General features: G+C 38.9%; 1 protein-coding gene across 2 annotated transcripts in view; it reads left to right on the top strand.

The window, feature by feature from the left end:
- Nucleotides 1-12,623, top strand: part of LOC131989472 (zinc finger protein 665-like) — a 146,537-nt gene extending 133,914 nt beyond the window's left edge. The window contains exons 1-2 of one of the 2 annotated variants that reach the window (XM_059354706.1): nt 7,321-7,363; nt 10,907-12,623. In XM_059354706.1, coding sequence (XP_059210689.1) covers nt 7,322-7,363; nt 10,907-12,028 — 1,164 coding nt within the window. In that variant the 5' untranslated portion in view covers nt 7,321 and the 3' untranslated portion in view covers nt 12,029-12,623. Of the gene's footprint in view, nt 1-7,320; nt 7,364-10,906 lie in introns of those variants that run through there. The other variant, XM_059354705.1, reaches the window with a different exon arrangement.
- The last annotated feature ends 298 nt before the right edge of the window (nt 12,624-12,921 follow it).

Here is a 12,921-nt window from a genome sequence, read left to right as displayed (position 1 = left end):
TTGGGGAGCAGTCAACTGTAATCAAACTACTATTTTTTTTTGTTTTATTTTTAATATTTGGACATCCCATGATGTGGTGTTTTTCTGACATTTCTGTACAAACTACACTCTAATATGTATCAAAAGACTATCATAAAGTAATTTAAGTATTTTTAGGCATAGACATATCACTTTTTTATCCAATTTTTGGACATCCAATAAAATTGTGTATTTCTGGCCATATTATGGCTATTTTGAGGCTGAACATGGACAGTAAGAAGTCAAACAGCCCCACTGGTTGGTTCTGACAGATCAATGCAGGAGGTTATAGATCTGAATTTTTCCATGTGGATGAATGAAGTATCAATCAATCAATCAATCAATCCAAAAGTATGTAAAATGACTTTTTAATGAGACAGTATACTATGAATTTTACAAGACTCAAAATTCATAAGATTCAAACCTCTCTGAGCTTTAACTGTCCTATTTTACAGTAGTTTTGGACGTATTATACATTTACTACAACCAACAAGCTATTTTAAATCTCTTTTATGCATTTTTGGAAAAACAACAGAATGACCACATTTTTTACTTTTTTCAACTTATGATAAATTATTTTTTTTTTTCTTCTGTTAATCTGGAAATTCAACCCGCTACATGTACCAACATACTATAATAAGACCATTTTTGAGAGTATCAGGACATTTAAAATTTGTATACATTTTCACAGAAAAATGAGACATGCTATAGTATGACTTTTTTGTCAAATTTTGTAGATCCCAAAATATGGTGGGGTTTTTTGTGATTTATGAAAAAGCCACCCTGTTACATGTATCAACAGACTATAATAAAGTAATTTTAAGCATTTTTAGGCATTTTGAAATATGACCATTTTTGACAAAAAACGACATGCGATAATAAAACTTTCCCCCCCGCCCCAATTTTTCAACATTCCATGAAATGGAATCGATCAGATTGTGTTTCACACAGGAATGTTGTTAATATGTTAACATTTTCAGCTGTTCAATGACAATTAAAATGATTTGAGCTGATTGAGAGCTTTTCTATCAGCACACAGTGAAATACTGACAGTATATAACAAACAAGAAATAATGAGAATAGATCAAAGCCAGCTCTAACAAACAGAAATCAAACAGGAAAGAAACATTTCACTATAAAGTGCACATTAGAGGAATAAAATGTTTGAATGAAAGCTGAATATATAAACTGTGGACAGAAGATTAGAAGTTTGACAGTTTTCATGCTGTCAGACAGTAAAGCAGCTTCACTGTGAAAACTAACACATGGAGAAGAGAAACAGCAGGTTTGATCATTTACACTGATGACAAACAAAAGCATCACTTTATATATATATATATATATATATATATATACTTATACATACGCTGTTGACATGTTTAGAGACTCTCTACGTCCTCAATTGGTGTATTGATGTTTATGTGTTTCTATAAAGTGATAAAGAAACACGTTTAATTTGTAAAATCCAAAGTTGTTGGAAAATTTGTATTTTTTAAACAAACTCAAATAATTTTAACTTTTTCTTTTCAATTCTGCACCACTTTTGAGCTGCTGAAGGATTTTATTAAACTAATTTGCTGCCCTAACTGGCTGTTGGTCTGAATGATTTGTTAAATTGTTCCCACCAGTAAAAAGGCTTTAAACTGAAGTTGACAACAAAGCTTTAAGATCAAACCCTGGAGGAGGCTTAAATTAAGATATCTCCTCAGCAATAAAAAAAGAAACCGTTTGAGTGTATTTAGTAAGCAGAGAATGAGTTCAAGTGTTGGTCAATGAGCTAAAAGTTCAACAGCTGATGTTGACAGAAATACAAGACAAACTGAGAATCACACTCAATGTTTCAGTGAGTTCAGACTCAGCAGAGAGTTGTCTCTCTCCGGCTCCGAGTCCTTTCCTGCATGTCTCCCCCTTTAGGTATGGATCGCATATAAGTCACTTTCCCATCATGCACTGCTCTGAAAGCTGCAGCTGTCTTTAGTTTATGAATTTTAATGTCGCTGCAGAAAGATTTGGTGACTGTAAGTGGAGCTGGGAGCAAAAACTGACGAGGAAGTTCACTTCATAAGCAGAGAGAAAACTGAGAGAGCAGAACTGCTGCAGCCTGAGAGAGAGGGGCGGGGCCAATACTGGGGTTTTCTTTTTGCCTCCTCGGAGACAGATATTGTCCTTTCGTTGACAAAAACTGTGTCACAGATCACAACATAGAGGTTTCTGCTTCCCTTAAAGCATTTAAGAATATTGAATGTCTGTCTCATCACTGCCTCTCTCAGCTGTATTTCTTTGATTTCATTTATGCTACAATTTTCTAATCTAATACTTCAGATCACGTAGGGTGCTGTCGGTAAATGACGCCAAAGCCGTGAATCATTTTTTACCGAGCTGTTGCTCTACTTGTGTTAGAAGGATTCTGAACTTGGACCATCGGACGTGGAAACATCGACACAAGGTAATGTATAATTTATTTTCTGTTGTTGTCATATTATTATTCCTGCTGTACATGTAGTGGGTCTGGAATAGCCACATACAGTTATCACATTAACAGACACCCCCTCTTTTTCATTTTAATATCTGAACTTTTATTTGAATCTTTATGAACAGTTTTGCAAAAAGCATTACCACTTTGCGCCAGTAGATGGTGATCTAACACCAGTGGGTGCAGGCAAATAATTTCTGCTCTGCTTTGCTCTGCGCATGTGCAGAGAATAAACCTGCTGAGCAGCAGTAGCATGAGCTAACAGCTCTCGTGTTTGTGTTTGGATCCACAGAGAGGAACTGTTAGCTTCACCGTAGCTCAGCCGCTCAGTGCCTCATGCTGCCGGACCAGAGACCCCTGCGCCGGTAACATACACATATACATAAACTATGTGACGATATCTAACAGATAATAATGTGTTTTATTCTGTCAGTAAAGAGACATTTCAACACTTGAATCAATCTGACAGCTTTTCTTTATGTTTTAACAACAACATGAGGAAGTTTTTGATGCTCATGTTCTGTTGCATGGAGCCTGTTATCATGGAGCCACAATGTGTTTTTAAAGGAACTCATAGTGATATTTATTATATTCATGTTAGTGCTGGAAGAAGTAATCAGATTACTTTACTGCAGTAAACATACTAACACCACACTGTGAAGTTACTCCATTACAGTAAAAGTCCTGCATTCAACACTTAAAGAAGTAAAAGTACAAAAGTATCAAAAGTCAAAGTACTCGTTATGCAGAAAGATTGTTTTATATATTCCAGATATATTATTAGATTATTATTATTATTATTAGTGTAGTGGCCTTACAGCGTGTGGTCGGTAAGAAGCTAGACAGCCAGCTAACCTCTACAAGTCCTCCAATAATCACAAAAGTGTAAAGTTACATGAAATGGTTAATAGTGTGACAGCAGCCTGCAGGTTCCTCAGGGTTCCTCCTGCTGAAACATGTTTCCTGACACCACACTTTGCTTTCACTAGACGGCTCCAGAGGTTAAACTCCACATGATAAACTGGAGCCATCACTCCTGTGTTACCAGTGGCCCTCACAGCTTCCTTCTCCTGCTGCAGCTTGTTACAACACAGACTGAAGTTCAAATAAGCACAACTGTGTCTCCTCTCACAGGGAGAAGATGATCTGATATTTCCTCAAAATCACTTTATTTTTTATCTTCTGCCAGCTGTTAGCTGAACTCAGACCTTTAGTCCTGTTTCATCTCCATGAAGGTGTTGAGGTCTCAGAGTCTCAGGATCAACAGTTTGCAGGACGAGTCCAGTTTGACAAAGACGTCCTCAGAGAAGGACGACTCAGACTTCATGTGTCCAGACTCAGGATCAATGACTCTGGACTTTATTATTGTCAAGTGTCCACAGGTTATGGTAGGAGCTCTCACACATGTCAGCTCAACGTCATGGGTAAGTTGATCCAGTAGAACTTTCTTTTCTCAATTTTTAATAAAGACCTTAGAAGAAAAGTATGAAGGACTTGCTTTTATTTTCAGAAAAATGTTTTTCTTCACATGAATGAGTCAGATGTGTTTGTTGTCTTTGCAGCAGCGAGGGATCGGCCCCAACCTGAGACACCAAACACACCAAGTCAGGGAACAGATCCTCCTCCAACAGGAAGTGGAGCACAACCAGAGAGTGGAGGAAGGATGCTCCTCTACTGTGGACTGGGACTGACAGCAGCAGCTCTGTTCACTCTTTGTTAAAGTTACTTTCTGCGTAAAAAACAAAACTCTTGCTTCAGTGGTGCATTTGATAACAGTTACACCAGCTGGATCAGAGGATACAGTTTCATCTAGTGGTGGTAGCAGCAGCAGTTCTTTTGGATTAAAAGATTCGTTCACTGAATTGTTCAGTGCTTAACCAGAGCAATGACTGTGTGTCAGTACTCGCTGAGCTGAAAGAAGACAGAGGTTTCTGTTCAACAAGAATTTAGAATTTTTGAGAATTTAGTTAGATAAAATTACAGTTTGGAAACTGAAAGTTGCTGTAACAATCACATATATTTTACATCACCTAATCTTACTTCTTCTGTGCATTATTACTACTATTATACTATGCGTACTGTACACACATTACACATATTGTACATGCATACCACACATGCTTTACATACTGTATACACATTCTGTAAATACCATACATACTGTACATAATACTACATATATAAAATTACTGGTATCATTCAACTTCTTACCAATTAAACCACTTTCTGCCTTTCAAGTATTCCTTTAACTTCACCTCCTAACACAGAAAAATACTTGGTTCCTATTGGCTGGCAGGTCATAAAACTGTAAGTCAGAACTCATCAACATGTCAGCAGGTAACAATATCAACAACTTTAATGCATTTTTGTTAAGCCTGTGTTAAAATAATTGATTATTTTCTATATTGGTAAATGGTTCTCTGTGGTCTGTCTCTGTTCTCTGTGAGTGACGCAGGTCACTATCAAAGGTCAAACCTTGACTGTAGTAAATATCTCTATGCATTTATATTAAGTCAGACAATATGATTTGATACATTGATTGTGTTTGTGTGTTAATATTGATGTAGAAAACTATGATTACTTTAATTACATATATTCCATTTGCTTAAACTGATTAAGATTCTATAAATCACAAAGAATGACATCCAGATATATTGATGCATAGTTTTTGCTGTGTGTGTATGTGCATTTGTGAGTGTGTGTGTATGTGTGTATGTGTGTCTGGAGAGGGGAGAACACAGAAGGCCAAGTGAAAATCCCGTGAGAGAATCTCTGTAAGTCATAACAAGGAAAAATGTTTGTGCTAACAAGTTTGTTAGTAGGCCAAGGCAAGGCCTGGTTTCGGCAGCAAGCAACCAGGTGGCATGACGTGCCGTTGTATGCATTAAAACTGGCGAATGAGCGGATCAAGAAGGCGGGACTTCCTGGAAGAAATCAACCAGCATGTTTTGTAAACAAATGTTAGTATTTTAATGGGTTCAGGGAGAGAGTCGTGGTTCAGACTTCACGAACTGAAACACGTCTGTTTGTATTCAGGGACATGAGTTAAGGTTGAACCCAGAGATCTCTGTAAAGTGCACATTTTTTGACGTATTGTAATAAAACTTTTGTTAAACTGAGAAACTTGGACGTTCTCCAGCTCTTCATTTCCCCATCAAAGAATGCGCAGAAAAATGGTGAGGTTTTTTCTGTTGGTGACAGATTTTTTTTCTGTCGGTGACAGATTATCAATTTTCAAGGTTTCCTCATGTAATTTTTCTAACACCTGGCAGCTATTTATGATCATTGTTTCACTGTATGTTTGCTGATATAAAAGCTGTGTTATTAGTGGTGAGGAGCAGCAGAGGGAGCTCTTTACTGAAGGGAGCTGCTCTGCTTTAGAAAGTCTCACCTGTCTGCAGGTTACAGCTCTCATCATTTACACCATCAGACCTTTAAATGGAGCTGATGATCACAAAGATCTTCTGCTCTCATTTCATCTGCTACATTTACTTTAAATGTTTGTTTTTATGTCTGATCTGAATTATGATCTGATCATCTCATATTGCAATGCCTCTTTGAAATTATGTAATTTCTGTGTGACTTTTCAATTCTGCACCATTTTTGAGCTGCTGTAGTATTTTATAAAATTATCTGTTGCAGTAACTGACTGTTGAACTTGAATGATTTGTTAAATTGTTACCACAAATATATAATTTGTATTGAATTAAGTTATTCAGCTTATAAATAAAACCAACAGAAGTCAAATATATGAAAATTGATTATGGATACACAAACAGCTGAAGATGTTAAAATATTAACAACAAAGAGGATTTGGACAGTCACTCACTCATTGGCTGGACCAATTGCAGCTGACATTGATAGACGAGGGGCGGGACTACACCCTGGACGGCCAATCAGAACAAAGGAATGTTTCTGCTCATCACATGTTTAATATTACAGGTAGAAACTGGTGAAATGGTATTAAACCTGAACTTTATTTCATTTAGTTGTGATCCTGACGTGGAAGCAGCTGGAAATGAAAAATAAGAACATTGTTCAAACAGAAAGGACTGTAATTCATTTTAATCATATTTGACTGATTTTAGTAAAAATAATTCAGTGGCTATTTCAATGTGCAGTAGATGTTTTTCAGCCGGAGCTGAGTTTCCCTCATTTCAGGGTTAACATACTCGAGGTTTTCAGAAAACCTGCTTTCTGGAACATAATATAGAATATAGGAACGTTATTTATTGTTTATTTTTATTCTATTTATGTTCCATGACTGTAGTTAAATTTTAACTACAGTCATGGAAAAAAACATTAGACCATCCTCCAGTTTCTTCATTTTAATGCCTGGCACAACTAAATGTGCATTTGTTTGGACAAATATAATGATGACAACAAAAATAGCCAAAAGTATCAATAAAAAGGCAATGGAAAATGTCCAGATATCAGCTCTTAAATTAAACTCTTATCAGCTATTTTTGTTGTAATCATTATATTTGTCCAAACAAATGTACCTTTAGTTGTACCAGACATTAAAATGAACAAGAAACTGAAGATAACAAGGGTCTATTAATAATGGTCTAATAATTGTTTCCATGATTATAGTAAAATCATGAGTTCACTCCGATCCACAGTCCTGTCAGAAGGTGGCGCTAATGATCCTGAAAGCTGTTTGCAAATAAATAAATAAATCATAGACTGAAATAAATAAATAATAATAAGATGTGACCGGATGTGGGCGGGGCTTAACGAGACGCTCCGTCCAGTCCGGGATCCAGAGTGAGTTCAGCAGCAGTCCCAGCGGAGAGCAGGAGCAGGAGCAGGAGCAGGAGCAGGAGCAGGATGGAGGAGGAGAACCAGGACCAGGAGGTCTCACATGTTCAGGTCAGAGTTCATCCTGTTCACACACTAAAACTCTTCTCTGTTCCTGCACACAAACATGGCGACATGTTTGTGTGAATGTAAGTCGGTGAAGACAGAACTTTCGTTTCCGTTCGTTTCTTTACTTTAGTTAGTAAACAAACAGGCGTGTTAATAATTATAAAAGCTCTTCTTTTATTCATCAAAACACACATTACAACTCACGTCCTGGCCGCGCGCTCTCTGCTTTTCTCCGCTGCTGCTTTCCCGCCGCTCGGCCGCTAAGCATGCTGGGTAATGAAGTTCACTATAGTGGTGGGAGACACTGCAAAATGTGGTATCAATCTGATACCAAGTAAATACAGGGCCAGTATTGTAATTTTTACTGAAAAAATGAATATAGGAATATTAATGTTCCTTTGACAGTTAACACAAACGGGTTATTATATTCAGCCATATTTATATGTCAGGTTTGAGGTATATATCTTTACATAGGTATATATTTCTCAGTTCCAGTAAAATCATTAATTTAGATTTATTGGCTGGATTGTATATATTTAATAAGTCTGCTAAAATTACAACTATGATGACCAATTTCGCTTTGAAAAATAACACAAACTAATGCTGGAGATGACCAAATCTTCCTTTCACTTCTATAAATCAGCTCCCTGATATTCTTGAGCAGTGACCTGACCTGGGGATCCCTCTCCTCCTCCCTCTGTTTACTCTGCAGCTCTGACTTCTTGTCTGAGAAGAGAAGAGAATTAATATATCAGATGATCATCTTCAGATCATTCAGAGTATTTGAGTCATTTCTGCAGATGTACATATAAAAAAGACCTGCTGGCTCTGTAGGTGAACTGCAGGGGGTCCAGGAGTGGGTCTGTGGTGGATTAGAGGTGTGACAGAACAAGGAGCTGAAGGACTTCATAACCACAGAGGTCAGGGCGACGGGGCTGTAGTCATTTAGTTCTGTGGTCCTTGTTTTTTGGGGGGACGGGGATAATGGTGGAGGTACTGCAGTCTGGGGGGACGCTGAGGTGGGCAGAAGTGGAGAGGCCTTGGCCCCTGCTGAGGTGGTGCAGGTGGAGCTCCTGGGCTGCAGCTGGTGGAGTGTGTCAGCTCTAGGGTTGTCACCATACTAAAATTTTCAACTCGATACCGATACTCAGGAAAATATTTGATACTCGATATCATTTTCGATACCACAAGGATAAAACTAAAGACCCCAAAATTTAACAGAAATATTTTTATCAACAAGAAAAATGCAACATGTAAAAATGAACAGAAGCACAGGTTAAATATTTATAATAAAAAACAGTTGTGGAAAAGAAACTGCAACTATGATAACAAGCTTCAGGTCTGAGGTAGTGCAAAAAATAAATAAATACAATAAACAATAACAATTAGAACAATATTTTGAGGTTGTATGCTGTGCACAATATTAGGCAAGTGTAACCCCTTTTACCACCGGCTCGTGTAGTAAAACCCACTTTATGTTATAAAGATGAAGCTTTAACTCTTATGCAAATGATTTATGGCAAAAGGCACACCTCGAATAATAAATTTCAGTCTAGGGTCCTGTATAATTCTCACTTGTAAATGATGGAGACTGTAGGGAATTCTTACCTGTATATACCTTAATACTTAAATAATAAACACAAATCAATAAACCCACACAATGATCGCAGTTTCAGGAAATGTATTAAAGTTTAGGAGAACACACATCCAAACATTTTTCGTTGAAAAAGAGATATAGAAAATAAGAAAATAGAACCCCGGGGTATAAAGTGTTTGTCTTATGTTAAACTGTCTTATTTTATTTTGAGTGCACTCTTTTTCGACTTTCGTTGGCGCGCTTTAGTGGGAGCTCATGAAGGAAACCTTTGATACCTGTACTCCCGTGTGTTAGTGTAGCTGTAGCCGTAGCTGATGAATCACTCGCTCGTTGCGGTAACGACCGTCTCCGCTCGCAGCGGCAGCCCTCCGTTTTCCCTCGGCAACAGCGAAGCGACCTCCGTCCCCCTCAGCAACAGCGAAGCGACCTCTGTCGGCGACTCTCTCCCGAGACGACTCAACAACGCTCCGCCCGTCCGTGCAGGCGGCGGTTCCCCTCAGCGAGGACGGTGGTATTAGCCTATGCTCCTGCTAGCTAACGGACCTGGACTCGTTCACCAAAACACAAGCGGCGGTGGAGAGTCCGACTCACAACCTCTGAGCACGTCGCTCAACTACAGTTCAAAGTCTCTGTCACTCACGGATAAAATCCACATTGACAACGCACACAGTCCCTGAGTATCTGCGGTTCGCCATTAACACCTTGCTCCTTCCTCTTTTTTCCCTCGGGTCCTCCCCCGGAAGTGTAACATTCAGGTCATGAACTTACGCATGAACTCACGTACATAATGTAACGTTAAGAATTACTTTTAACTTCTTTTTAAAACATTCACACCCCGTTAGATGATATTTTTAAAGTTATTAATTTTAAACAAAAAGTATTTATACATTTTAATACCTTATTTATATGAAACAGTTATTTATGGAAATTTTAACTTCACCATGAAAATAATGAAATATTTATCAGAGTATTACACAAGCTTGATAAAAAAATAACAATAACTTAACTTAAGTGTTCATTCCTTGGCTAGGTATCGATAGATTTGAAAATGAGTATCGTGTCCGGATACAACGTTTTAGTATCGATACTTTTTTGAGTATTGATACTTTTAACAACCCTAGTCAGCTCTGTCCCAGTGTCTTTTAAATCAACAGTAGAACTCGTTCAGTCTGTTGGCCAGGTGAACATTATTCATGGAGTGGAGTCTGTAGGTTTGTAGGTCATGATCTTTCTGTTCTCTGCAGACAGAAGCAGAGTCGTTGGCTGAGAGCTGGTGTTGGAGCTTCTCAGAGTGCTGGCCTTTAGCTTCTTAGCCTTGCTAAACGTGTACTCTGACTCTTTAAACCTGTCCCTGTCCCCACTCCTGAATGCTTCCTCCTTTTCCAACCATAACTGTCTGGGCCTGGCTGTGATCCAGGGTCTGTCGTTGTTTTAACTCTCCCTGGCGCTTGATGGTTCTCAGCTGTCCTCACAGAAGCAGATGTGTGATGTCACAGCCTCTGTGAACTGATCCAGACTGTTGCTAGCAGACCTGACAATGTCCCAGTCAGTACAGTCCAACATGGCCGAAGACCCTCCGCGGCCATGCTGGTCCACTTCTTTGTTGTCCTCACAACAGGCTTCCAGAGCTTTAGTGTCTTCCTGTGTGCAGGAATCAGGAGGACCATGTCCTGGTCAGAGTGTCTCAGTGCAGCGAGGGGGACGGCATGATGGGCACCGTGACTTGTTGAACATCCCCCTTTTAGGCCAAAGATAACCCAGTTCTTTTGTTGGGTTGCTGCAGACCACACTGACAAGGGGCACCGCAGCAGGTTATAACCAACAGTTCACACTGGAACATTGAGGGTTATGTTACACAGACGTGCTCTAAATATTATTGATGGTTTTAGATAACTTGCTCCACCATGGCATCTCACTGACCCTCTCTCTCTTTCTGTTTGTTGCTATAGAAACAGGAAGAAAGAGAGGGACTCAAACATCACCACTGTCAGCTCTGTGACAAATCCTTCACAACAGCTGGAAGTTTAAAGATACATCTACGGGTTCACACTGGAGAGAAGCCGTACAGCTGTGACCAGTGTGGGAAAGCTTTTACCACTGCAAAGCACCTGAAACGGCATCAACGCATTCACACTGGAGAGAAGCCGTACAGCTGTGACCAATGTGGGAAAGCTTTTACCACTGCACAGCACCTGAAAGGGCATCAACGCATTCACACTGGAGAGAAGCCGTACAGCTGTGACCAATGTGGGAAAGCTTTCACCTGGACACAGAGCCTTAGACAACATAAACTAATTCACTCTGGAGAGAACCCGTACAGCTGTGACCAGTGTGGGAATTCTTTCACCACTGCACAGCACCTGAAACAGCATCAACGCATTAACACTGGAGAGAAGCCATACAGCTGTGACCAGTGTGGGAACACTTTCACCACTGCATGGGACCTAAAACGGCATCACCGCATTCACACTGGAGAGAAGCCATACAGCTGTGACCAGTGTGGGAAAGCTTTCAATCGGGCAGGTAACCTGAAACAACATCAACTCATTCATTCTGGAGAAAAACTGTACAGTTGTGATAAGTGTGGGAGAGCTTTCAACAACTCACCGAACCTGAGACAGCATAAACGAATTCACACTGGAGAGAAGCCGTACAGCTGTGATCAGTGTGGGAATTCTTTCACTCAGGCACGTCACCTGAGAAGGCATGAACTCATTCACACTGGAGAGAAGCTGTACCTCTGTGACCAGTGTGGGAAAGCTTTTTCCACGGCATGTAACCTGAAAAAACATCAATACGTTCATACTGGAGAGAAACCGTACAGCTGTGACCAATGTCAGAAAACCTTTGTCTCCACAGATCATCTAAAATGCCACAGACGTGTTCACACTGGAGAGAAACCGTACTGGTGTGAACAATGTGGGAAAACATTTTCAAAACGTAATTCCCTTGATTCTCACCGACGTGTTCATAATGGGGAGAAACCGTACTGGTGCGAAATATGTGGGAAAAAGTTTTCCTGGATTGGTACCCTTAAAACACATCAGCACACTCACACAAAGTCTTTCTAAGTGTTTTTAGAGCCACGCCAGCTGCTTCATGCCTCCTCTCCATGTACTGTGTTGTTTTATTCTGAACTTCTCTCTGAAACTAAAGACTGACAGCAGTAACTGAGTCTGACTGAGGTGGTTTGATCCAGTGAGGAGGAAGAGGAGATGAATAAACAGAGACACAAAAACACTCCAGAGTTCAAACTTAGACTGAACAAGCCTTTATTCTTGTGGAATTATGAAAAAAAATCAAAATATCATTTTAAACATTGATCTATTGTTACTTTCATTCTCAGCATCAACATGGTCATTATTATTAATGATCTGACACCAGTAACACAATAAATATCATTAAAACATGCACAGCCTGTAATCGGTGCTGGAATGTAACTCATCACATTTGTTCAAGTACTGTACTTAAGCAACGTTTTTTGGGAGTCGTAAGTTGAATATTTCCATTTTAAATCACTCTATACTCATTATGCACTACATTTAACTGGCATCTTTAGTTATTTTACCAGTTGAGATTTAACATGAATTTTTTTTAAATGTTCAATTATTGAAGATTCTTACATGAATCCAGGATTAAAAAACTGGAAAAAATACATTTTTTATCTGGATTTTTATTCTGTGTTATGTTTTTTTATTTAGAATTTTTATTTTATTTAAATTTGTTGACTTTTTTTTAATCTTAAGCCATATATATTGATGGGGATATATTGATTTGATAAACTCTGTAACTACTAAACTCTGTAACTTCAGTTCCTTTGAGTTAAGTTCTCCACGTCAGCAGTGTTTGCATTACTGCTGGAAAACATGTTTATATGTCTGGATCAATACAGATGTTCACATCTGCACTGACTCACCAAACATGGATCATCACACGTCTCCAGCTTGGAGGGACAAAGTGCGTC

The sequence above is a fragment of the Centropristis striata genome, chromosome 17 (assembly GCF_030273125.1).
Source record: "Centropristis striata isolate RG_2023a ecotype Rhode Island chromosome 17, C.striata_1.0, whole genome shotgun sequence".
NCBI classification, from domain to species: Eukaryota; Metazoa; Chordata; class Actinopteri; order Perciformes; family Serranidae; genus Centropristis; species Centropristis striata.
Note: the sequence above shows the minus strand (reverse complement) of the source record. Positions and strands in the feature narration are given on the sequence as shown.